The following is a 26,136-nucleotide window of genomic DNA, read 5'->3' on the forward strand; positions in this document are numbered from 1 at the left end:
GGATACTCACCTACTCGATGTCAGGGTCAGGGGAGAGGCGTCCGGTCCGGTCCGCTCCAATCCCGCGCTTCCAGCATCTGCCGGTGAGCCAATCAGCTGTTAGCTAACCGGCTTCCGGTCAGCTGATTACAAGCCAGTCAGCTGACAGTCTGCTGATCGCTTCACGGCAGATGCTGCAAGCGCGGGATGGAGCAGACGCGTCTCTCATCCATCGGGTAGGTGAGTATCCATAGTCTGTACATACACTGCTAGGGACACACACACACACGACACATAGACACACAGGACACATAGACACAGACAGTACACACACGACACACAGACACACAGTACACATGTCACCCTTCATTTTCACACTGTTTTTTGCTGCGCTTTTTTACGCAGTGTGTGAATGGAGGTGCTTTTTTTTACCTGCTTAAAAAAACGCAGGAAAATACGCAGCGTAAAAAAACGCAGGGAAATACGCAATGTGTGAACGCAGCCTTAAGGGTACAAGTCAATACCCAAAAACCTTGACGTACTGGTTTCAACACTTCCATGTGTAGTAAACTTCTTTTTAACATTTTTAACATTCAAAAACTCTCTAGGCCATTGTGAAAAGAGGAAAATTGATGAGGAAACGCTACAAAATTTTGTTTGTATGTGATTTGTTTGCCATATTTCAAAGAACTTTTGTCTGGAGTGATAGTTTCAACCTGTATGATGCACACTGAGCAAAACAGGGCTTTATGTTTGTAGGAAAAGGAGGACCCCACTGCTTATAAAGGGCATAAAAGGAGTGACTAAATGTAATAATAAAACAAACCAAAATACTTCTGAGAAAATGTTTTATGAACAGATGAAACCAAGCTAGAGCTCTTTAGCCGTGCTTACCAGAGTTTTGTTTATACACACGTGGTCAAAATTGTTGGTACCCCTCGTTTAATGACAAAAAAAACAACACAATCGTCACAGAAATAACTTGAATCTGACAAAAGTAATAATTAAAAATCTATGAAAATGAACAAATGAAAGTCAGACATTGCTTTTCAACCCTGCTTTCACAGAATTTAAAAAAAAATTACACTCATGAAATAGGCCTGGACAGAAATGATGGTACCCCTGAAAATAATGTGACAAAAGGGACATGTTAAATCAAGTTGTCTACAATCTTGTAATCAGTCAGTGGGCCTGTATATGGGGCTACAGATACTCACTGTGCTGTTTGTTGATATGGTGTGTACCACACTTAACATGGACCAGAGGAAGCAAAGGAGAGAGTTGTCTCAGGAGATTAGAAAGAAAATTATAGACAAGCATGTTAAAGGTAAAGGTTATAAGACCATCTCCAAGCAGCTTGATGTTCCTGTGACTACAGTTGCACATATTATACGGAAATGTAAGATTCATGGGACTGTAGCCAACCTCCCTGAACGTGTCCGCAGGAGGAAAATTGATGACCAATCAAAGAGATGGATAATACAAATGGTAACAAAAGAGCCCAGGATAACTTCTAAAGAGATTAAAGGTGAACTTCAAGCTCAAGGAACATCAGTGTCAGATCGCACCATCCGTCATTGTTTGATCCAAAGTGGACTTCATGGGAGCCGACCAAGGAGAACACCACTGTTGAGAAAAATCATAAAAAAGCCAGACTGGAATTTGTCATACTACATGTTGACAAGCCACAAAGCTTCTGGGAGAATGTCCTATGGACAAATGAGACAAAAATGGAAGTTTTTGGCAAGGCACATCAGCTCGATGTTCACAGATGGAAAAATGAAGCATATCAAGAAAAGAACACTATCCCTACTGTGAAACATGGTGGAGGCTCTGTTATGTTCTGGGGCTGCTTTGCTGCATCTGGCACAGAGTGTCTTGAATCTGTGCAGGGTACAATGAAATCTCAACACTATCAAGGGATTCTAGAAAGAAATGTGCTTCCCAGTGTCAGAAAGCTTGGTCTCAGTCGCAGGTCATAGGTCTTGCAACAGGATAATGACCCAAAACACACAGCTAAAAACACCCAAGAATGGCTAAGAGGAAAACATTGGATTATTCTTAAGTGGCCTTGTATGAGCCATTACCTAAATCCTATTGAGCATCTTTGGAAAGAGCTGAAACATGCCATCTGGAAAAGGCAACCTTCAAACACAAGACAACTGGAGCAGTTTGCTCATGAGGAGTGGGCCAAAATACCTGTCAAGAGGCGCAGAAGTCTCATTGACAGTTACAGGAATCGTTTGATTGCAGTGATTGCCTCAAAAGGTTGTTCAACAAAATATTAAGTTAAGAGTACCATCATTTCTGTCCAGGCCTATTTCATGAGTTTCATTTTTTTTAAATATTCTGTGGAAGCAGAAAAGCAATGTCTGACTTCCATTTGTTCATTTTCATAGATTTTTAATTTATTATTACTTTTGTCAGATTCCAGTTATTTCTGTGACCATTGTGGGTTTTTCTTTTATTAAACGAGGAGTACCAACAATTTTGACCACGCGTGTAGATGATAAAATTATATAAAAGAAAAGTGCCCCCTCTAAACTGTGAAACATGGTTGAGGATTATATTGTGGATCATCCGCAGGGAGTGAGAGAGCAGCCACATCTCTGACTATCTCTGGATGTTAATGATGTCCATAAGAAAGGAGAGTGAAGCCAACATTGACTGGCTGCAGGTATCGCTTGACATAACAATGTCACACAAGCCTTGAGCGAGCAAATGCCGATACCGCTAGAAAGGCGCTTTCGGTAATCATACATCATCATATAATCTTTTTATTATGTTTCTTTTTTAAATGACTGCATGCATTGTGACAGGTTAAGTTTTTGCTGAATGCATTTGTACATGATATTAAACATTCCAATGATACTCAATTGGTAAATAACTACTTATTTCTGCATAGCTTTTTTCACATATAAACAATTAACGCTGCCAATAAGGATGACGACAACATTATACATGGTACAAATAAAGAACTGAACGAATGTAAACTAAACAACTAATGTATACATAAATAATCCATTTTTTTATATTATAAAATTGAGTAAGATCCCCTTTTAAATTTTTTGTTTTACGCACATCTCTATCATGGGAAAAAACATTCCGGTCGTTCAGAGGTGGGGCGCGGTGTTTGCTCAGCTTTCGGCCTATATTTACAGTGCTGTGTTTTCTTTGTAGGCCATATTTGAAATAATCACCTCGGAATATTCTTATCAGCACAGCCTTGACATTCTCTTCCGACTCTTTAAAAAGTCTGATGAGCTGAAGCAAACCATTAATGGCACAGACCACCATCATCTCTTCTCCAACATCGCAGATATCCTTGAAGTCAGCAAAAGGTAATTGAACTTTGTCTAGAGAGTAAGATTTTTTTTTTTTTTTTTTTTCATGACAAAATCCTATCCTATCTGGCAGCGATCTTAAAGGGTTATTCCCAAAATCACAATATGGTCTTTAAATCAATGTATACATATATTTATCTCACTTTTAGATCAGCCCCATTTTACATAGATGACCCTCAATCAGCAACAATTTTTTTCCTGATCTGTCCCTCTTTTTCTTCTAGAAAAGTTGAGGTTTGGCTATACTGAGGTAGATGGCAGAAGATAAAATCAGGTTGGCAGAGTTGTGTACAGGGCCATACAGTGCACAGAAGTGTAAGATGAATTCTACACTTGGATTAGCTTGGTGATAACTCTGAGAGATGAAGCTACTCAGGAGAGGGAGGGAGAGGCCTGCAGAACTGAGGAGAAGCAGGTTGCTGCTGAGAAATGTAATTTTAGATACATTAGATAAGAATAGGACCGCCCATTCAGCTATGTGAAACTGGATGGACAAAGAGGCAAATAAAGAAAAAAAATATGACACCGGTACAAGAAAGAAATATTATATTGGGCTTAGTCTGTGTATTAACAAAGTAAGCATTTACTGTACTTTGTGAAAAATAATTAAATTCTTGGAATAATCATTTAAGTTTTTGACCAATTGTCCCAATTGACCAATGTAAGAAGTTCTATTATACCGTTGCTCCCCATTTTTGGACAGTTCTCTCCAAAGTCCAGTTCCAGCCTTAGAATGTCCAGGTGACCTTCTTATGGACGCCTTTAAAGTGAAAATGCCAGACAAAATACATTACATCTTTAGTAATATGGACCTACAACCCAAAGGACAGTCTATTTTACCCAGCCTATGATGCAGATATGTTTGGGGTTTTTCTACTGGTTTCCTCATGACTACTGAATGACCTTGTCATGAGCCCTTTAGTAACAAAAGTCTACTTTGCTGTATTTGGGGTCTTTCTGCCCAGAGTGTATTTCTTATGCAGGTTTCTGGGCTGCTCATGATAGTCCTATGCTGGAAAAAAAGCAACGGTCCAGGACCCTTGATAAAGCCCCATTGTGACATCCCAAATAAGTACAAGTTGGTTTATTGGCAGACAGGAGTACCTACTTCCAACATTGGAAAGGATTCTGAGGGTTCAGTCTCAAGCTGCACTCAAAACCACATTTGGAGTTCAAGCTGCCCTAGGCATGAAAAAGTGGTCAATCCTCCACTAAAAAGTATCCATACCTTTTTTTAGTTGGTAAAGAAGGCACCAATACAGATTAAACCAACATCGACCGAACCTACAAATATTGGCAGTCTAACGTGTATGGGGGTCCGTGACGCATGATTGTCAGGGAAGATAAGGATTTGGCATGTCTGATCTCGCACTGCAGATCCTTTTTGTTTTCTAAGAGAAAAGTAACGGCCAGAGATGACTGACAGCGGCTCTCTTATGGAGAACTCGGCCAAGCGAGTGCTCCGGTGTATGGGAGAGTTGGCGAGATGGCTTTTGGCCGAACAATGGTTCAGTTTATCACTTGGCAAACAGCTATGTAATGTACTTTGGGGCTTTAGTCAGACATTTGTTTGATTAACATATATATTTCCTTGTACAGACAGCTGTATTTTCAATATTTGTGTTGTCCATGTGTGCAACAGACAGCACACTGACCCTATAATGATCTTGTATCAAGTCTGACAAATTAAGGATAACTTCATCTACGTTAGTACTGCTCCAGAACCACCAATCAGTACATGCATACATTAAAAGAGCTCCCATCCGTACATAAATACAACACTAAGCTTAGTACAGCGATCAATTGCAATGTCAGGTCAGCCTTCGGCTTATACTGTTGTATCACACGAACCTGCAGCTTACCTTAACAATGGTAATGAGATGTTGGGAGTTGCTGATACCAGTCATAATCCGACTATGGCCCATACAAGAACTACAGTACTTATTAAATGTTTAATACTGCTACATCTAAAGAGTAACTTAACTTTTGGGAGATTTTATGTTTTATGGTCTTTTAATTCTGAACAGTTTGCTGCTTGTCTGGGTCCTGATATCCTCACCGACTGCTCAGAAGACCTCTTTGCAGTGTGTGATTTAGGAGCGGGGAGTGCACAGAAAGCCTATGACTTTCTACTGCATACTCTGCTGTGTGTGCTCTCTTGTCTCCTGTGTTGCGCACTGTCTTTTGAGCGATCGGTTAGGATCCCAAGCAGGGACACCATCAGGACATTACTTCCCTTACTGGCGTATGGGGCCTGGTGGGTAGAGATGGCCCTGTCAGGGCCCCGTTCTTCTGCTCACCGGGCCCGAGCAGCAGCATTCTGCCTGTTCAGTGAACCTGCGTCCTCACTGTGCTCCCTGCACAAAATATGTCCCCCACACTGTCCTCTCTTATGGTGCATGGCCTCCACGCTGTCCTCCCTTATGGTGCATGGCCTCCACGCTGTCCTCCCTTATGGTGCATGGCCTCCACGCTGTCCTCCCTTATGGTGCATGGCCTCCACGCTGTCCTCCCTTATGGTGCATGGCCTCCACGCTGTCCTCCCTTATGGTGCATGGCCTCCACGCTGTCCTCCCTTATGGTGCATGGCCTCCACGCTGTCCTCCCTTATGGTGCATGGCCTCCACGCTGTCCTCCCTTATGGTGCATGGCCTCCACGCTGTCCTCCCTTATGGTGCATGGCCTCCACGCTGTCCTCCCTTATGGTGCATGGCCTCCACGCTGTCCTCCCTTATGGTGCATGGCCTCCACGCTGTCCTCCCTTATGGTGCATGGCCTCCACGCTGTCCTCCCTTATGGTGCATGGCCTCCACGCTGTCCTCCCTTATGGTGCATGGCCTCCACGCTGTCCTCCCTTATGGTGCATGGCCTCCACGCTGTCCTCCCTTATGGTGCATGGCCTCCACGCTGTCCTCCCTTATGGTGCATGGCCTCCACGCTGTCCTCCCTTATGGTGCATGGCCTCCACGCTGTCCTCCCTTATGGTGCATGGCCTCCACGCTGTCCTCCCTTATGGTGCATGGCCTCCACGCTGTCCTCCCTTATGAACTATAACTGCCACATCAACCTCCCTTATGAACTATGGCCTATGCAGTGTTGCACCCCACCTCCCCCCCACCATGCTGGCCCCTCTCTATACTGTGCCCTCACACTATCCATCACTCTGTATAATAAAACTTTACAAGGCAGAAACGGGTTAATACTGAGCAGCAATTTAACTCTTTACTATATATAATCCTTCTGCTGTGTGGGTCATGTGAAAATGATGGGAGATATCCCTCCTGCCGCTGACTCTTTGCATCCTGGGACGTCTGATCTCTACTATGACATACAGTTTTATTTAAGCTGAATATTTTTCCCACATGTGTGAAATGCAAAAATCCTCCACCGGGAGCCATCTCCTGATCACCACCACTTCTAATGGGATCGAGAGCGGAAGCCGCATCATTCCAGTGGTGGCCGCTCTCCAATAAATCCCAAACCCCGGAGAGGGGTCACAAGCGCAGTGGAGACCCCGTCACACAATGAAAGCATTAGACTGATAACAGGAAGTTGTCTAAACTCAGCTGGGGAGAATAGGGGCCCCTATATTGTGTATCTAACTCTTTATAAGCACCCGAGGAGGCCAAGACTTTCCCCTCTGTGCTACATCGATAAATCATACGGAGTAACAAAATATCACTAGAAAAGATATTACTATGATGGAAATATTCGACATATTAATTAAACGCTGTATCCATTGAGTTTTACAGATGTAGCAGAGCTAAAGTTGATAAATGAAGCCTGTTAGTACTAACTATGGTTGTTGCCGATTCGGAAGGGTCGTCAGTGTACAGACATTGCAGATGTAGGCAGGTACATAACAGGTACAATTCTGTTCATCGAAATGGATCTCAGCATGTAGCACAGCTGAGCGTATAGTTTGTCAGAACTCGTTGTAACAGTTAATATATTACATGGGTTGTCCTTTCAGCACACTTCTGCCCACGGACTCAGTGAGGCGTAAAAACAAAGAAAAAACAAAATCGGCTTTTCTTCCCTCCATGGACCCAGTGATGTGTCTCTGCCGCTGCCTCTGTGTTTGGCTGCAGAAGTGACATCACATTGAGAGTTCTGCAGCCAATCACTTAGTTTAATGGCTCTACTGGTGAGCAGGAGCTGCTGAGTTCAGTGATTGGCTGCAGCCAAACAGACCGTGGCAGCGGTGCAGACTGCTGTGCACAAATTGTGTAGGTTTGTAGTGTTTAAAGGGGTATTCCCATCTCCAAGATCCTATCCCAATATGTAGTAGGTGTAGTAATAATAATAATATTAGCAAATACCTCCAATTATAAATGTAGTATAGCTTTTCTGATTCGTTATGTCTTTTTCCTCATGTGCAGGTATTGCAGGACCTTAGGTATCCACGGTTATGACCACTAGCAACTAGCTGTCACTATATCAGTAGTCATAACCATGGATACCTAAGGTCCTGCAATGCCTGCACATGAGGGAAGAGACATAGCGAATCAGAAGAACTATACTACATTTCTAATTGGAGGTATTTGCTATTATTATTATTTATTATTATTATGCCTACTACATATTGGGATAGGATCATAGAGATGGGAATACCCCTTTAATGCAACTGTGTTTCAATGCTAAAATTATTGAAGGGAACCTAACAGCTGATACATGCTGGCCGTGGATCGGGCAGCACGTATCAGACTCTGGAGGTATGATGTCAGCCATATATGTTTAACTCTCTGCTATGTTTCAAGGAAAAACATATGACGCGCCCCCGGGGCCTTGGGGTACTCTGTAGCCGGGCCTGTCGGTGCTGGGGATATCACGGTGGCAGTGACCCGGTCCGTGACCCAGGACGGTCAATTAAAGGGGAAAGATAAAAGGAGAATAAAGTTTTTAGGATAATAATGTTCGTGATGCCACCTGTGGTATGCGGCTATATGGAGCCGCCGCTGCTCTTCAGCTCCACTGGAGCTGATGGTGACGCAGCAGAGTTGGTTCAGCTCTCCACAGGCAGAGCTTAGCTCCAGGGCAGGATATAGTGATGTTATGAGGTAGATGTTGCTATGCTGTGTAGTGCAGGGCTGGTGATGGCGCAGCAATAATTCCAGGACACAGTGGGGTGCAGTCTTCAGGTTTTACTCACAGTTGTTCAAGACTCCAGGTTACCAGGGCCAGTGTATAACCTCCCACGTCATCCTGTATTCACCAGGGAAGGGGTTCAGCAGCTCTCAAGCCTCTCAGGGGTACTTAAGTGGTCACTTTTTGTTTTAGAAAATGCTTAAATCTGTCTGCAGAGAGGTATCAAATTACTCCTGCTGCCCATAAATATCTATGAAGTGAAGAGCGAGAGACGCTGGAGGGGAAATTAAAGCAGAAATCTGCATGAAGAGACTGCTGAGGCTTCTAGTACAGAGGGAATCTCTGCTAAAAATACAGGAAGTCCTATAATGGGCAGAAATTGTGTCATTCCTCATGTACTCGCATGCAAACTATTCTGAAAAGTTACCAGAAAGTGCAGTTACACTTTGTCAGATTCCTCAAACAGTGGACTATTCTGCCCCAGCCATATTGTACATCTCCATCCACTCCTTGAGGCTGATGGTTGGATATGGACTTGGCTCTGCCTCCCCAGAATGAATCTTCAGGGACAGGTCATGGATAATCTATACATTTTTATATCTAACCACTTCCGTACACTTTTGGACTGTTTGCTCCACTGAAGGAATTCCAGATCCAGCATTAACAATGTTCTATAGAAAAGCTATCAATTTACCATATTTTGTCTTATGGTAAAGCACAACAAGTTGATCAAAATGACACAATCAGCTCTGCTACATCTGTATTAGTATAACAGTCGCTATTGGAAGATGTAATATCTGTTTTTCTACTGCAAAAAAAGTGTTGGATAAAACCCTTCCTCCTCTGATTCTGATGACTGTTACATGCTTGTCCCACAGCCTGAGGGAGGTGATCATTATGAAAGTTCCTCAAAGGGAACCTTTCAGAAACTTCTACACCCCCAAATAATTTGTCAGTGCAGACCTTTAAAAGAAAAGCAAGTGGATCCCTTTATGACCCCAAAGTGATGCTCAATCATGTTTTTGAATTTCTATATATATAGTTGCATCTGGAAGTGCATTGGGCGTGACAATGCACTTACAGCTCCTCAGCCTCACGCTGTATTCCCTGCTGTCAGACGACCTATCAACCAGAGTGGGGTCAGGATACTGTGGGAAGCTGAGGCGCTGTAAGTGCATCGTCACATAAGTGCAGAACTTCATGATTTCTTGCAGCTGGAGCATCACTTTAGGTTCCTAAAGGGATCAACTTGCTTATTTTTGTATGGTTTTGGGGTGTAGAAGATTCTGACAGGTTCCCTTTAAATAAACAATCCAGACAAAACTGATGAGTCCTAGGGCTGAGGGGGCCGAGCACAGAGCAGTGATATGAAGAACATCATCTGACAATTCATGTGTCATGCTTCACCCCTTTTAGGCATTGAGTTATCGGTTCTGCATAGAATGATTGGTTCCAGCATCTAACATTTGAGATTGTTTATTTCATTAGATTTTTTGAAGATCTGGAAAAACGGCACAAGGATAATCCCTTCATCCACGACATCAGTGACATTGTGGAGAACCACGCCTCCAACCATTTCCAGCCATATGTCATCTATTGCTCCAATGAGATGTACCAGCAGCGGACTCTGCAGAGGCTGATGTAAGTTTAGGAAAAAGGCAGCCAATCAGAAACGAGCTCAGCTGGAGAAGTGATTTGATTGGTTTAGCTATTTCCTCAATTAGAAATGTTTGATAGTGTCCCGTTCCATTGACCTCTCTGCCGTGAGACTGATGTGTGGATCACATGAGCGTCTAAAAAAATTCATCAGCGTTTCATCTAGAAAACTGGAGCGTCCATATACGATCTGTTCTTTTACAGCAGCAGCCATTAATCATTTATTGCTTTCTATGTTACAGAATTGCAATGTATTCGTAAAAATCGTATGCTATGATGTGGTTCTGTACTGCATTAATTTTTTTTTTTCATGCACCCATAGACTTTGATAGGTGGGGAAAAAACTAGGACATGCTACAATTTTTTTTTTCCCCCCTCCCCTTCACACATACAGATTCGGTCAGTGAAAAAAATCGCTCATCTGCCCTGCTCCATTGAATAATATTGGTCTGAGTGCTGTACGTTTCACAGATGCCACTCCGAATGAAAATCCGGTCGTGTGAATGAGCCTTAATAGTGTAATTGAAGGGGGCTGGGCTAAACCTGATTGTTGAAGAATAATTAAGAAGGAGAGCATTTAGTGCAAAAATCATTGTCCACCTCTAGCCATGTGGTTACAGTCTGTATATGATTATATTAAAAGGGCTGTCTGGTTTTAAAAAATCAAGACTGTCTCTTACCAAAACTGCAATTATTTGTCCATGGATTTAGTCTACAATATCAGACAATGTTAATAAAAAAAAAAATAGGAATAAGCTACAATACCACTCCCGTGCTATGGACAGTTGCAGCGCTTTTTTTTGCGGGGGGGGGGGGGGGGGGGGATGTGGTAGTGGATGACGTAGTAGGAGGGGTGAAAGCCATGTTTGTCAAAATGTGGACAACTGCTTTTATTGCCTAACAATGGAGTAGTAGTCTATGTCTTGAACTCGAGAAAATTTGCATGTTTAATTTTGTAGAGGAGCATGCATGGCTTATAAGTCTCCTTACTCTGACATGCCAGGCTTGGCTTGTCACTCTCCAGAAAGAGAAGCGTTACCCATCAGACCTTAGTCTAGGGCTCAGAACTGTCGGGGCTCCAACTCCAACAAACGGGATATGTGCTGCCGAGAGCAATAGCAGCCTATGTACACAAATAGGATATGTGCTGCCGAGAGCAATAGCGGCCTATGTACACAAACGGGATATGTGCTGCCGAGAGCAATGCCGGCCTATGTACACAAATGGGATATGTGCTGCCGAGAGCAATACCGGTCTATATACACAAACGGGATATGTGCTGCCAAGAGCAATACTGGCCTATGTACACAAACGGGATAAGTGCTACCGAGAGCAATAGCGGCCTATGTACACAAATAGGATATGTGCTGCCGAGAGCAATACCAGCCTATGTACACAAACGGGATATGTGCTGCCGAGAGCAATACCGGCCTATGTGCACGGAACAATGTAGCGGATTACTTCTGACACCACTTCACTGAAGCCAACAGAAAGAGACTTTTAGATGGGGGGGTGGAAGATGTTTTCCCCTTTAGTGCGCTTTGTCCCTGGTGTGTAGTGTCTATAGGTGATGTAGAGGTAGAGTTGCATCCAGGACCTGATGAATGCGATGGCCCCTCTGCTACATAAGACTCTACGTATTATAAATTGCACACAGTAGGTTGCGTTCCTGTTACAGATTCTGCATTGGGTTTGCACAGATCTTTCCAGAGAACCTGTCTGGAGCTTTCATAGCAGGAGCCTTTTAAATTTTCAATATCCGTTTCAGAACCTCCAATGTGACATTCAAGGAAACACTGAAGCAGATTGAGATGAAGCCGGAGTGCGGAGGTCTCCCCATGTTCTCCTTCCTGATCCTTCCCATGCAGAGAGTTACTCGGCTCCCACTACTGATGGATGTGAGTACTGCACCTGCTTACCTAATAGAACTTTGGTCTTTTCAGTGATACCTGTATGGTACTGAGTCTTATTTTTAAAAGCGAAAAAAAAAAATCTAGATCCCAAATATTCTGCTTTATGTACATTGTGTATTATGATCTTTTCTACTTTACAGGAACATTTTTTTCTATAATAATTTTCAGTTTTATTTTATTTATATTTTATTTTTTCTAGACTATTTGTCAAAAAACAGATTCTGAAACTCCTGAGTATGAAGCGTGTACCAGAGCATTGAAGGCCATCAGCAAGGTGAGCAGTCCTACATTTTCTTGGGTTTGAGATGCAGTAGCAGACACAACACATATAGTAGCGCTGTTTCCAGCTGGAAAAATAAAACTGCATTTTTTTTTCTAGTCTCCGGTTATCAACTTTCATATATAGGTGACCCTCTGGATTTATCTGGCTTTTTGTTGAGGCGCTTCAGAAGGTAGTGACGCGCCCCCTCGGCCGTGTGTGGGGGGAATACCCGGAGCCGGGTCTCTGTGTAATGCTAGGGATTGTAGTCTCCGTGGCGGCGACCCTGTCCCGTGGCTCAGGGTGGTCAAACCAGTGGCGGATCTGTTTATTTGGTTTTTAATGTTTAAATGTCCGACTACGCCACTCGTGGATTGCAGTCACTGAGAACCGCCGCTGCGGGGCAGACCGCTGAGGCTGATGTTGTGTGCGCAGCAGAGGGTAGTATAACTCCCCACGGGAGGAGTATAGCCTCAGGGCAGCGTGTGTAGATGGTGAGGGTTGTGGTGCATGGGCGCATCAGAAATGACTCCGAGTCCGTGCAGTGCAGTTCAGGGTCTTTACTGTTGGTAATGAAGAAGGCCCTGCCGGGAGTACTGGCTAGCATTAGAGGCCTGGTCAGTCTGTGAGCGAACAAGAGTCCCCCTGGCCAGGTGGAGTTGTAGGCCTTCCCGTCTGACTGCACTCTCCCTGGCTACCTTGCTGTAGTCGTGTAGTAGCCCACGTCCCTGAGTGTACCGTGTGGTGCTCACCCGTATGGCTGGTGACTTTGGGCCTTTGGTAGCTTCCTCCCCTCGATGGCGGTGCCGGTCCCTTGCGTGTGACTGAGCCTCTGGGCTTCCTATGGCCAGAGGATCTGAAATCCCCTGCCAGGTGGTTTCTGCTGCTGGATGTGGAAATCCTCACAGCCTCTGACTCCTGTGTCCGGTTCTCTGCGTCTTCGGCCAGGACGAGCTCTGCTAGCTCCAGCCCCTGGCCTTCAGCTCCTGTCTCCTCCAGAGCTCCTTGCTGCTCCTCTGTCCCTTCCTCTGGACTAGAACTAGAGTCTCTAACTCCGCCCCAGATCCAGTTTATAAAGGGCAGGTTCTTCCCCTCCCTGGACTGGGGCAGGAGGCGTTGCATGCAAAAGTGCTCCTGATCAGGAAAACCCATGCTCGCTCTCAGACATGGTATTTCTACCACTGTGGCAACCAGACCCCTGGGGTGCCACATTCCCCCCTAGTAAATTTTAGTACTCCGGGACTAAACATAACTTTCATGAAAACACAACATAACCGGGTACAAGCATCAACATTTCAACATATCAACATCAACATATTTATAACATTTTTAATTCTGGAGGTCACAGTTTATCTTCAACCGGGTGTCCATGTCACCCAACAAGGTGTAACTTTAAACTTTGTGGGGACCTGTCCCTAACCCCAAGTTCTTAGCCTTGGGCGTGGCTGCAAGGCTTTACTAACTACTTTGGGCCACAAAGGGGGCCACGCCAGACAGTTTTTCTTCTGTGGCCATCTTCGAAAGAGGCACCAAGTGCAACTATCTACAAAGGCAGTTCCGGTTATTCAACGTCCAAAACCTGTCAGTCCATGACCCTGTCGGGTAACTTGAGAAACATAATTAGTATTCATGCAACAAACCTAAAACATTTCAACATTTGCAATATACAGGTATATATCATTTTTTTAGATTCTCCAGGGGGCGGGTATCTGACGCCTAGTGCTCCTGGTGGACCTACGTAACACACTGTCTGGTGGTGTTCTAACTTGGTCCCCCGTTTCCACCCCTTGTGTAGTGGGCTCGCTAGTGTCTGCACTACAGGTGTTTTGGAGATGTTACGGGTAGGTTGGGCAGCTTACTGCGTACTCTCTGGCTTACCACGGGCACGGCAGGCTCACTACTAGCAGAGGGTTGATTCTCCTTGGCTGCTGGTATGGAATCTTCTGCCTCCGGGGCCGGTTGCTCTTCTGTAGGCCCTTGAGGGGCTGGCTGGAGAAAGGTAAGGACGGGTACCACAATAGCGTTGTTAATTTGTGTCCAGGACCGGGGAAATTCTCCGAGTACTGTACTGACCATTTCTTCCCTTTACTCTGCGGGTTGAGGGCTATCTTGGTCTTCATCAGTGCTTTGCAGCTGCTCGGGACACTTCTTCAGGTGGTCTCTGGAGACAGTGGCTGTGGTCTCTCCTCCATCCTTACTGATAATGCATACTTTCGGATTTTCATGGCTTGAGGGCAGTACTGTGTACGGGTCTTTCTCCCACTGGTCATACAACTTATGGAGCGAACTCTTCCTCTTCAAGACCTGCTCTCCAGGTGATAGGGGAACAGCGGGAGCATGTTGGTTGTAAGACCTCTCTTGCCTTTCTCTTGCTTGAGACAGACTTCTCTCAACACTCTCCTGCACTTTCCGGTACTGCTGCTGCCGTTCTGTATCCCAGTCTGCCTCTGGCGAGGTGTCCTCGGATGTCAGGACTCCCATATCCAGGTCAATAGGCAGCTTACCAGGTCTTGCTCTCATTAGGTAAGCCGGGGTGCAGTTGGTGGAATTTACTGGGATGTGGTTATACAAGTCCACCAGATCAGGCAGTTTTTCAAGCCACAGACTGCGTTCTTCCAGGGGCAACGTTTTCAGCAAGTCTATCACCACCTGGTTCATCTTCTTGCACAATCCATTGGTTTTGGGGTGATAGGGCGTTGTCCTTATCTTCTTGCAGCTATACAGGTTGCAGAACTCCTGGAAGACCTCCGCTTCGAAGGCTGTACCTTGGTCAGTCAACACTTGCTCCGGATACCCATGTGGACGGCAGAAGTGGTGCTGGAAGGCTCTAGCTGCTGTCTGAGCCGTTAAGTCCTTGATAGGGACCACCACCAGGAACCGGGAGTAGTGGTTTACGATGGTGAGGGCGTAGACGTACCCGGACCTACTTGGAGCCAGCTTCACATGGTCCAGGGCTACCAGTTACAGAGGCTGCTTGGTGATGATGGGCTGCAGGGGAGTGTTCTGGCTGGCACGGTCCTTTCTTCTCAGGTTGCACGGGCCGCAGTTTCTGCACCATCTCTCAATGGCCCCTCTCATGCCTACCCAGAAGAACCGTTCACGCAACAGGAACTCCAACTTCTTCCATCCAAAGTGCCCTGCTCCGTCGTGGTATGCCTCCAGGACCATAGCCGCGTCTCGTCTCGGGACCACTACCTGCCAGGTCAGCTCATGTGTCCGGGAGTTGACAATTCTCCGGCACAGCTTCCCCTTGTAGAGAAACAGTTTACTCTTCTCCTTCCACAGCTGTTTGGTCTCTTCCGGAGCGTCTGGGTCAAGGCGGGCATCAGCCTGTGTCAGCATCTCTTTTACCAGGCGGACTGCCGGGTCACTGTCTTGCGTCTCCGCCCAGCTATAGTGGGATAAGGGGTTGAACGTGGCAGAGTGCTTGTCCCTTACACAGTGGGAATACTGGGTAATCCCATGACGGTGGAACGCAGGGAGTTCAATCTCTTCCAGTTCTTTTGGATCTTCCCCTCCGTCCGGCAAGTTTGGCATTCTGGACAGGGCGTCTGTGTTGGCATTTGTGCATCCCGCCCGGTATTTGATGGTAAACTCATAGTTGGACAGCCGGGCCATCCATCTTTGCTCCAGGGCACCAAGTCTTGCAGTGTCCAGGTGTGTCAACGGGTTGTTGTCCGTATACGCAGTGAACTTGGCAGAGGCAAGGTAATGTTTGAAACGTTCCGTCACTGCCAGGAACTCTAGCTTGAAGGAGCTATAATTCTCAGGGTTTCTTTCTGTGGGCCGTAGTTTTCGGCTGGCTTAAGCAATTACCCGCTCTCTGCCCTGCTGGATCTGGGATAGTATGGCTCCCAGCCCCACGTTACTGGCGTCAGTGTGGAGGATGAAAGGCTGGCCGTAATCAGGGTAAGCCAGGATTTCATCCCCCGTGAGGGCCATCTTCAGCTGGCGGATAGACTCCTCTTCCAGCTTGTCCCATCTGAAGGGCGGCTTCTGATTCTTGGTCTTTGACTGACCTAACAGGAGGTCTTGCATAGGGGCTGCCATTTTGGTGAACCCGGGGATGAATCTTTGGTAGTAGCCTACCAACCCGAGGAACTGCCGCACTTCCTTTATGCTGGAGTGTCTTGGCCAGTCCTTAATCACTGTGATCTTATCAGGGTCTGGAGCTACTCCGTCAGCACTCACCACGTGTCCCAGGTACTGTACCTTTGGTTTCAGTAGATGACACTTGGAGGGTTTCACCTTTAGGCCGTAGCCTGCCAGGGCGTCAAACACCTCTGCCAGGTGTTTCAGATGGTCCTCATATGTTTTGGAATACACGATGACATCGTTCAGGTATAGCAGGACCGTCTCGAAATTCCTGTGCCCCAGACTGCACTCCATCAACCGCTGGAAGGTTCCTGGTGCGTTGCAGAGCCCGAACGGCATGCAGTTGAATTCGCTGAGACCCATCGGAGTGGTCTTCTCCTTGTCTGCCTCTGCTACAGGAACTGCCAGTACCCGCTAGTAAGATCCAAAGTGGAGAAGAAGTTAGCAGACTTTAATGCAGCTAAAGATTCCTCTATCCTAGGTAACGGGTACGCATCTTTGTGTGTTATACAGTTGACCTTTCTGTAATCTACACACATTCTCATGGTGTCATCTTTCTTTTTCACAAGAACTAGTGGAGCTGCCCAGGGGCTACAGCTGTCCCTGATTACCCCAGCCTCCTTCATTTCTCGCAACATTCCCTTGGCATTCTGATAGTGTGCAGGGGGTACAGGTCGGTATCTTTCCTTTATGGGTGGATGGTCTCCCGTGGGGATGTAGTGTTCTACCCCCTTTACTTGCCCAAAGTCTAGCGGGTGTTTGCTAAAGACTCTTTCGTACTCCTGAACCACCCAGTAGACTCCCTGTTTTTGGTGTGAGGGAGTGGAGTCGGTGCCCACATGCAGCTTCTGACACCAGTCCTCCATCTGTTTCTTGGAGCCGCTACCCTCCTCTGGTTGAGATGGAGGCAAGGGTTCCACGGCCTTTACAGAGTTTTGGTTAACGGTGAACAATTTGGCTAGAGTGGCATACCGGGGCAAGTATACTTCTCTTTCCCCAATGTTTAGGATGCGGACAGGTACCCTCCCATGGTGTACATCGACCACCCCCCGTGCTGTCAAAATGGTGGGCCTACTGTCTGAGTAGACGGGTTCTACCATAGCTTGGTAGTCCCTTCCTCTTAACCTGATTGCAGTCCGGCACCAGATCATCATCTCACTTTTTGGGGGCATGGCGATAGGGATCAGCAGCAGCTGCGCTGGCGGTGGGAGCTCCCTCCATTCCTGGTGTCTTCCTCCCCCCCTAGTTAACCGTGGCCTACCTTCCGTTGCTTCTTCTCCGTAGGCCGCAGCTCAACAGGCGATCGTCGGGGTCGAGGACCTTGCGTCGCGCGTTGGTGACGTCGGCGTCCGCTGGGCTCCTTCCAGGACCTTGCGCAGCGTCCGTATGTAAGGCGGGGCTTCAGCTCTCGCGCGCTTTTGGCATCCTCGCCCCTCTTCTTCCCGCGCGGCGGCGGGAAAATGGCTGCGGATGGCGGGAAAACGGCTGTGGATGGCGGGAAACTTCACCACGGTAAGTATCACAGTCTTTCTTCAGGCATGCAGTACCCGGTTGTTGCGGGCACGAAATCCTGCAGACTACGCCAAAGTTGACGCGCCCCCTGGGCCGTGTGTGGGGGAATACCCGGAGCCGGGTCTCTGTGTAATGCCTAGGGATTGTAGTCTCCGTGGCGGCGACCCGGTCCCGTGACTCAGGGTGGTCAAACCAGTGGCGGATCTGTTTATTTGGTTTTTAATGTTTAAATGTCCGACTACGCCACCCGTGGATTGCGGTCACTGAGAACCGCCGCTGCGGGGCAGACCGCTGAGGCTGATGTTGTGTGCACAGCAGAGGGTAGTATAACTCCCCACGGGAGGAGTATAGCCTCAGGGCAGCGTATGTAGATGGTGAGGGTTGTGGTGCATGGGCGCATCAGAAATGACTCCGAGTCCGTGCAGTGCAGTTCAGGGTCTTTACTGTTGGTAATGAAGAAGGCCCTGCCGGGAGTACTGGCTGGCATTAGAGGCCTGGTCAGTCTGTGAGCGAACAAGAGTCCCCCTGGCCAGGTGGAGTTGTAGGCCTTCCCGTCTGACTGCACTCTTCCTGGCTACCTTGCTGTAGTCGTGTAGTAGCCCACGTCCCTGAGTGTACCGTGTGGTGCTCACCCGTATGGCTGGTGACTTGGGGCCTTTGGTAGCTTCCGCCCCTCGATGGCGGTGCCGGTCCCTTGCGTGTGACTGAGCCTCCGGGCTTCCTATGGCCAGAGGACCTGAAATCCCCTGCCAGGTGGTTTCTGCTGCTGGATGTGGATATCCTCACAGCCTCGGACTCCGGTGTCCGGTTCTCTGTGTCTTCGGCCAGGACGAGCTCTGCTAGCTCCAGCCCCTGGCCTTCAGCTCCTGTCTCCTCCAGAGCTCCTTGCTGCTCCTCTGTCCCTTCCTCTGGACTAGAAATCGAGTCTCTAACTCCGCCCCAGATCCAGTTTATAAAGGGCAGGTTCCTCCCCTCCCTGGACTGGGGCAGGAGGCGTTGCATGCAAAAGTGCTCCTGACCAGGAAAACCCATGCTCGCCCTCAGACATGGTATTTCTACCACTGTGGCAACCAGACCCCTGGGGTGCCACAGTAGAGGCAGGAAAAGTCCCTTAGCTGGAAACCCCTTTGTTTGACAATATCTAAAGTGTCAACCAAAGTGCCATGCCCCTGCAGATTATAGCTCTGAGATCTTCATGGATCCCTTTCGTCCTCATGATCAGTTGGGATCCTATATAAAAGACCTCTTTACATAAGATCCTCTGGTCATTACTTAGACATCGAGGATCCTTCTTGACTAGGGGACATCTGGTCTAATGAATTATATATATTTTTACAGTTGGGGTCCAGCTGCTGAGAACCCCATCGACCTTCTGAAACCAAGCGCTATGCTCTATCTTCTCTTATGGAAGAGGCAGGCTTAGCTGTAGATGGATCCGTAGACTTCTATGAGCCGATACACCACCCTACGAGAGCTATACAGTTCCTCACCTGTTTACAGGTTGTGTGCAGTATTGCAGCTCTGCCCTATTCACTTCATAGGCGGAGCTGCAGTACCAGACAACCTATGGACAAGCATAGCGCTATTTCTAATCCTGGAAACCCCCTTTAATCCCAATATGAGACCAACTTGGCTCCGAACTTCTCATGCGAAGGGTTGTACGGAGGAATAAAATCTGCATCTTTCTTGTGTCTTGTGATATCTGGAATATTGTCCTCCTCCTCTTGTAGTTGGTCAAAATGTGCAACGAGGGGGCCCGGAAGATGGAGCGGACGGAGCAGATGTACACCTTACAAACACAACTAGAATTCGGGAAAATCAAGGTAAAAGAAATGTCCAGAAAGTGTCCTAAGTAGTAATCTAGCATGGAAAGGGAAGACTGATTATCAATGATTGGGGGGGGGGGTGATCTTTTATTGCTATTTCTGGTACTAGATTTATTTTTATAGTAAATGAACTTTCCTAGAAGATACAACCTCCTGGGACCTCTGTAGGAATAGATTGGTGGTCACTGGTGCAGGAACAGGGCCGGCTCCAGGTTTTTATGGGCCCTGGGCGAAGAGTCTCAGTGGGCCCCTTTAACACATGCCACAATTCATGATGCACAGATACCGCAGAGAAATATATATATATATATATATATATATATATATATATATATATATATATATATATATATATATATATATATATATATATATATATATATATATATATATATATATATATATATATAGTACATTGCCAAAGATTTCATTTCTTACATTACATGAGCGATATCTATTGTAAATTCCACAATAGCTCAGAAATGGGCAAATCGCTCCAAACAGTATACTGGCCCCCATATAATGCTCCAAACAGTATACTGGCCCCCATATAACCATATAACGCTCCATACAGGATACTGGCCCCCATATAACGCTCCATACAGGATACTGGCCCCATATAACGCTCCATGCAGGCTGTTCCCCCCCCCCACATAATGCCTCATGTAGGATGTCACCCCCCCTCCCTTATAATGCCTCATGCAGGATGTCACACCCCCATATAATGCCCCATGCAGGATGTCACACCCCCATATAATGCCCCATGCAGGATGTCACCGCGCACTCTGACCTGAGACGTCACTGTGCAGCAGCCGCGGAAGAGACAGGACCTGCTGCGGAGGCACGGGGAGCGGTAAGTATTGTGCGGGGCCCTGAGCAAGCGGGGGGGGGGGGGGGGAGTGGGTTCTGGCACCGCTGTCCTCCTCTCACGGGTCCAATAGCGCAGCGGGGTGCACGACGGTGAGTGGGCCCCCCCCGCCTGCTCAGGGCCCCGGCACTTGCCCGGGTGCTGACGCCGGCCCTGTGCAGGAAGATGGAAGCTGGACAAACTTTTTCAGAATCTAATTATTAATCTGAATGCAGTAATGACCGAGGTATCGGGGTCTGAAGAGACCACCCTTGGGCAGCTCGGCTCCATTGTCTTGACCTGCAGTACCATACAGTCTATGGACAGGTGTACGGCAGGAAGCAGCCATGATATCCGTTTCTCTACATCCCCATGTAAGGAAGGACCCTGTATAATTAATCGCTTCTTTACTTTCCCCAGCCCTTCCCGTTGATATCTGCGTCCCGCTGGCTCCTAAAGAGAGGAGAGCTCGGACTGGTGGAAGAAGGCGGGATATTCCGAAAAGGCTTCGGGAGAACCTTCTGTTATCTTTTCCTATTTAATGATGTTCTCATAATGACGAAGAAGAAGAGGTGAGTGACAGGAGGAGGCATCTGCTGCAATTCCCGGTGAATCCTTCTCTTAGTTCCCAAAACTGGTGAAATAAACCAAACAACCAAAACCATTCATGGCACATAGAAAGGGCCTGATCCTGGTGAATGAGCCACGGCTCATTGGTCTTCTCGTCTACCTTATCTTGGCCTTAAGAAGTATAGATCTAGAATTGTGTACACCTGGGTCACCATGGTCCATATCCCAGTGAAATGTTGGTGCCGGTCCAGCTCTGCTCAGATATTAATACCAAACTCTGTTAATGTCTTAAAGGGGTTGTCCAGCCAAATATAAGCATGTTTAAAATGGCCGTTTATAAAACTTGCTAATGCAGTGTCACAGCTTCATCACCGGACCTGCCGCTCTCCCAGCTTCATTCCAACACAAAATGAATCCCCCATGTTGACACTTGACTAGTGATGTAGTTTAAAGGGGGCTGGCTGTCAAGTTTTGTGTAGTTGGTAAGTCCGCTCCCGTCACAGTCTACGAAAAGAGGTCTGGCTTAGCTAGTACATGGCACTGAGTCAAACAGCCAGCCCCCTTCAAGTAGTTCTGACTCATAGAGGCTTGTTCTGAGCAGTGATTTCCCCTTTTTCCATGTAATAACCTTCAACCACAACTCTTGTTCCTATGCTCTAAAGGGACTGTCAGCACAGAATGACTGTCCAAACCAAGCACAGACACTCGGTACGTCGCCACCCTCCTCTTATTTGATTGACAGCTGTGGCTTCATAGAGTCAGAGAAGGATGGAAAACAAAAAGGTGGGAAGGTTTATATAAATAATTGGCCCCGCCGTGAAGCACCGAGTGTCTGTGCTTGGTTTGGACAGTCATTCTGTGCTGACAGTCCCTTTAACATTTTTTTACCTGATCTACTTAGATTAATCTTTTGGTGCTAATAAATGATTATATATTCTATACAGCGAGGACAGTTACATGGTGACGGATTATGTGAAGACTGACCAGTATGAAGTTGATGTGTTTGACAATGGAGACAACCAGATGTCTGGTTCCACAAAGACTGGGACCGTTGGTAACCGGAGTCCGACTGGGCCGTTTATATTCCAAGTCATAATGAGAAAGTCCGCGAACGCTGAAGTGCGCCAGGAGCAGATTGTGCTGGCAGCCGACACCCTGTAAGTGGTTCCCAGTGGATCGGCCATTTCTGCATGGGAGTGGCCAGAATATTGTGCTCTTACTCCACCTAAAATCATGTGAAGTAAAGCTTTAATATTCATTTTTAATTAATTCATAATGGGTGTTGTTTGGTGGTAGTGGTGTTGGCTCTTGATTTTGGTGGTGGTTCTTGTGTTGTAGTGGTTGATTTGCTGGTGGTTTTTGGTTGTTTTTGTTGGTAGTTAGTAGTGGTGGTTTTTAGTTTTTGGTTGCTTTAGTTGTGTTGGTTGTGGATGTTTTTATCGCCAAATATTTTCTTGCACCAAACCAGTAAGTGTTAGGGCTCACTCACACTGGCAAGTAGCATCCGATGATTCTATCTTCTCCATTCTGTGAGTCGGCGTATATCAGACTGCACTCTAATGACATCTGAGTGCAGTCCGATGTTTTGCACGTACCCATAGACTTGTATAGGTGCCCGCCATCCGATATAAGCTGCCAATCGCAGCATGCAGTAATTTTTTTATTCTCATGCGGAGTCTGCACTGTCTCATAGATCAACATTGGAGCAAGTGCTACCCGATGAAACATCACACAGCACTCGTCCCAGTTATATTCTGGCTACTCGCCAGTGTGACTGAGCCCTTACTGTTAACGTGCCATTGGGCAGCAAGGCAAAAGGAGGCATTACTGTTGGTAATGGGGTTTGTCACATCTGTGTCTTTAAAGGAACCACCTTAATACCGGATTAAATATTATGTATGATATGAATCATTTTAAAGATTTCAGAAGTGTTTTCACTTCTGGCATTATATGTATCCATGGTCTCCAACCTGTGGCTGATGCAAAACTACAATTCTGATGCTTTCAGACCATGCTGGGAGTTGTAGTTTTGCAACAGTTGGAGATCTACAATTTAAAGGGACTGTGTCAGCACAGAATGGCTGGTCAGAACAAGTCCCGCCGCTCGGTGCTTCATGGTGGCTAATCATTTATATACACCTTCATACCTGCTTATTTTCCTTCTATCTCCACCCCCCTTTCTTTGATTGACAGCTCTGGCTTCATAGAGCAAGAGAAGGGTGGAGATAGATGAAAAACAAGCAGTGGGAAGGTGTATATAAATGATTGGCCTCGCTGTGAAGCACCGAGTGGCGTGACTTGGTTTGAACAGTCATTCTGTTCTGACAGTCCCTTTAAAAACGACCTTTGTCGAGGATTTGGCTCATACTAGTACGAGAGTCCTGTAAACTTCCAATCTTATATACATTCCAGGTCCACTCCCTGCCTTGTGAACAATCTAGGATTGTCAGTTTTTCTGTTAATCTTGTATGTATTCGTTTTGCAGAAGTGACCGAGCAAGATGGATCACAGCCCTCGAGGTAAAGGAAGAAAGTAAGCGATACAGCAGATCCAAGACAGCAGGTAAGGGTACGATACTTTAGCAACAAAAGCTTCTTTTTTTTCTAATACAGAGTTCTAAATCCCCTTCCAGATTCTGCCTACCAGCAGACACCACCTGGGGGCGCTCACTGAAGACAAATTCATAATTGTGTTCAATGAGAGCTGTATGACTCCAAATGCGTTCAGCTCCCCCTAGTGGCATCTACAGGTATCCAGAAAGGCATCATTTATCTTTGGGGATGTGGAGCTTTGTAACAATTGAGGTTTAAGTTCTTAGATCAATAATCTTTTTGCTATTTCTCGCTACGTATAGCTCTGTTGTACTTAGCTCCTTTATTTTCTCTGTTCCCACAATCACTCAGTTTAATAAGTAACCATCTGCCATTGAGTAATTCAATCTGTGCTGCATTCTTAGTTTTCTTAAATTACCTTTATACAGAGGCTCTGAGATTTATTACGAATGTGTTCACACTTAAGTATAAACAGAGTTAAAAATATAAGGTTATTCGGAACCTAATGACCCGAAAATCCCATTTATCTCAAACCAAAAAGCATCAGCAATCAGGGTGATTACTGCCTAGTGAATTCTATGGCTTAATAACATGGCAACACTTAGGTCGTGTAACATGTGCACTGTAATAATTAATTAAAATGGGTATTTATGTGCAGCCAAACATGAGGCGTTAATGACCCAATCGGTACAACTTCATGTACTAAAGATGGAGAAAAAAAACAGATCCATCAACAGCAGCTTACCCATAGTTTCCTTACTAAGTTTTATTTTTTGCAGAGTAGAGAAAAAAAAATAGTTTATATTTTATCTAAACCAGGATTAGGGCTCATTCAGACGTCGGCTTTTCCCACATACGAGAAAAACGTCGATTATTTTGATCGGACTTTGCTCCAAATGTCATCAGTTTTTCTCATACGTGGAGAGAAAAAAAAAAAAGGTTTCTCCTATGTGACACTCCGTGAAGATCGGACCCATAGACTTTCATTTTAATCTGACACTCTGATCAGAATAGGACATGTCTCTGTCAATTTTCCACAGACCACTGAGTCCGTGAAAAAATCATGGACATGTGAATGGCCCCTTAGACTATAACTGGTACAATTACTATCCGTGAAAACCACAGACGGCACTCATACAGGAAAATCGGACATGTGAATGAGGATTTGGGTTGAGCCACCTTTCCAATATAAAGGTTCTTCTCCAACGAGCCCAAATTTTAAGTTTTTTCTTTTTTAAATGGTCACTTCACAAAGTCTATTCTTCTCTTTTAGGGTTGCGTCAAGTTGAAATCACAAAGGCGTATATGGCTAAACAAGCCGATGAAGTCTCGCTCCAGCAAGCTGATGTGGTTTTGGTCCTTCAGGAGGCAGATGGTAATATATGTAATATGGCTTCTTTGGCAGCACTGATCTGCTGCACAGTGTAACCCTTGGTGGTTCCAGCACTAGTGATGGGGTGAAGAAAAGTCTTCTTGTTTTTAGACTAATAACTGGGCCTTCATTCACTTTACAAAGCTTCCATTTTGGTGCCCCTGGCCAAGGCTGCATAGATGTTTGGTTCCCCCCTCACTTGTTCTCACTTTGAACATGGGGACATGTACCCTCTTGGAAACTCCTGGTAAACCATTTGGCCATGGCAGAAAGCTGCCAATCAGTGGTGAGGGTGGGGTAATACAGAGCTCATGACTATGGAGGACTACATGGAAGCAGGATTACTGGTCCTCTAGTGATAATCTCCTGCTGGTTAAAACTATGATTTTATCAAAACTACAGCAACATCCCAGTAAGTGACACATCGCTGGCATCAGGATCTTTGTCTCTATTTTATGCTGCCCTCAGATTAAGTGTAAAAAAAAAAAAAAAAAACTGGTGACAGATCCCTTTTAAGAACACACTTTACAATATACATTATCAGTGGCATAACTGGAGTCTGACGAGAGTCCGATGGGCCCCAGTGCAAAATTTGGACCTGGACCCCCCCATATGGGCCCCTGTAGAGTTCTAAATCCTATAAGGACATATGAGTTGCACCCCCTCCCCCGTTGTGTAGTAATGTCCCCCATTTTTGGCTCTTTCCTGCTATATATGTTCCCCATCCTGGTATATATGTCCCCCATATTGGGCGCCATCTTGGTATATATATTCCCCATCCTGGTATATATGTCCTTTATCCTGGTTTATATGTTCCCCATCCAGGTATATATGTCCCCTATCTTGGGCTCCATCTTTGTATATACACTGCTCAAAAAAATAAAGGGAACACTTAAACAACACAATGTAACTCCAAGTCAGTAACACTTCTGTGAAATCTACCTGTCCAGTTATGAAGCAACACTGATTGTGAATCAATTTCTCATGCTGTTGTGCAAATGGAACAGACAACTGGTAGGAATGATCGGCAATTAGCAAGATACCCCCTATAAAGGAGAGGTTCTGCAGGTGGTGACCACAGACCATTTCTCTGTTCTCATCCTTTTTGGCTGTTGTTTTGGTC

At 46.0% G+C, this 26,136-nt stretch overlaps 1 protein-coding gene across 2 annotated transcripts in view; it reads left to right on the forward strand.

Annotated features, from left to right (window-relative positions):
- Positions 1-26,136, forward strand: part of ARHGEF16 (Rho guanine nucleotide exchange factor 16) — a 62,589-nt gene that overhangs the window by 32,970 nt on the left and 3,483 nt on the right. For both annotated transcript variants that reach the window (XM_073656499.1, XM_073656498.1), the window contains exons 6-14: positions 3,160-3,320; positions 9,900-10,052; positions 11,836-11,965; positions 12,180-12,254; positions 19,577-19,669; positions 20,940-21,091; positions 22,034-22,246; positions 23,575-23,651; positions 24,915-25,016. In XM_073656499.1, coding sequence (XP_073512600.1) covers positions 3,160-3,320; positions 9,900-10,052; positions 11,836-11,965; positions 12,180-12,254; positions 19,577-19,669; positions 20,940-21,091; positions 22,034-22,246; positions 23,575-23,651; positions 24,915-25,016 — 1,156 coding nt within the window. The remainder of the gene's footprint in view (positions 1-3,159; positions 3,321-9,899; positions 10,053-11,835; positions 11,966-12,179; positions 12,255-19,576; positions 19,670-20,939; positions 21,092-22,033; positions 22,247-23,574; positions 23,652-24,914; positions 25,017-26,136) is intronic.

This window comes from Phyllobates terribilis, unplaced genomic scaffold, assembly GCF_046119375.1.
Source record: "Phyllobates terribilis strain yellow unplaced genomic scaffold, ASM4611937v1 Scaffold_12__6_contigs__length_324123572, whole genome shotgun sequence".
NCBI classification, from domain to species: Eukaryota; Metazoa; Chordata; class Amphibia; order Anura; family Dendrobatidae; genus Phyllobates; species Phyllobates terribilis.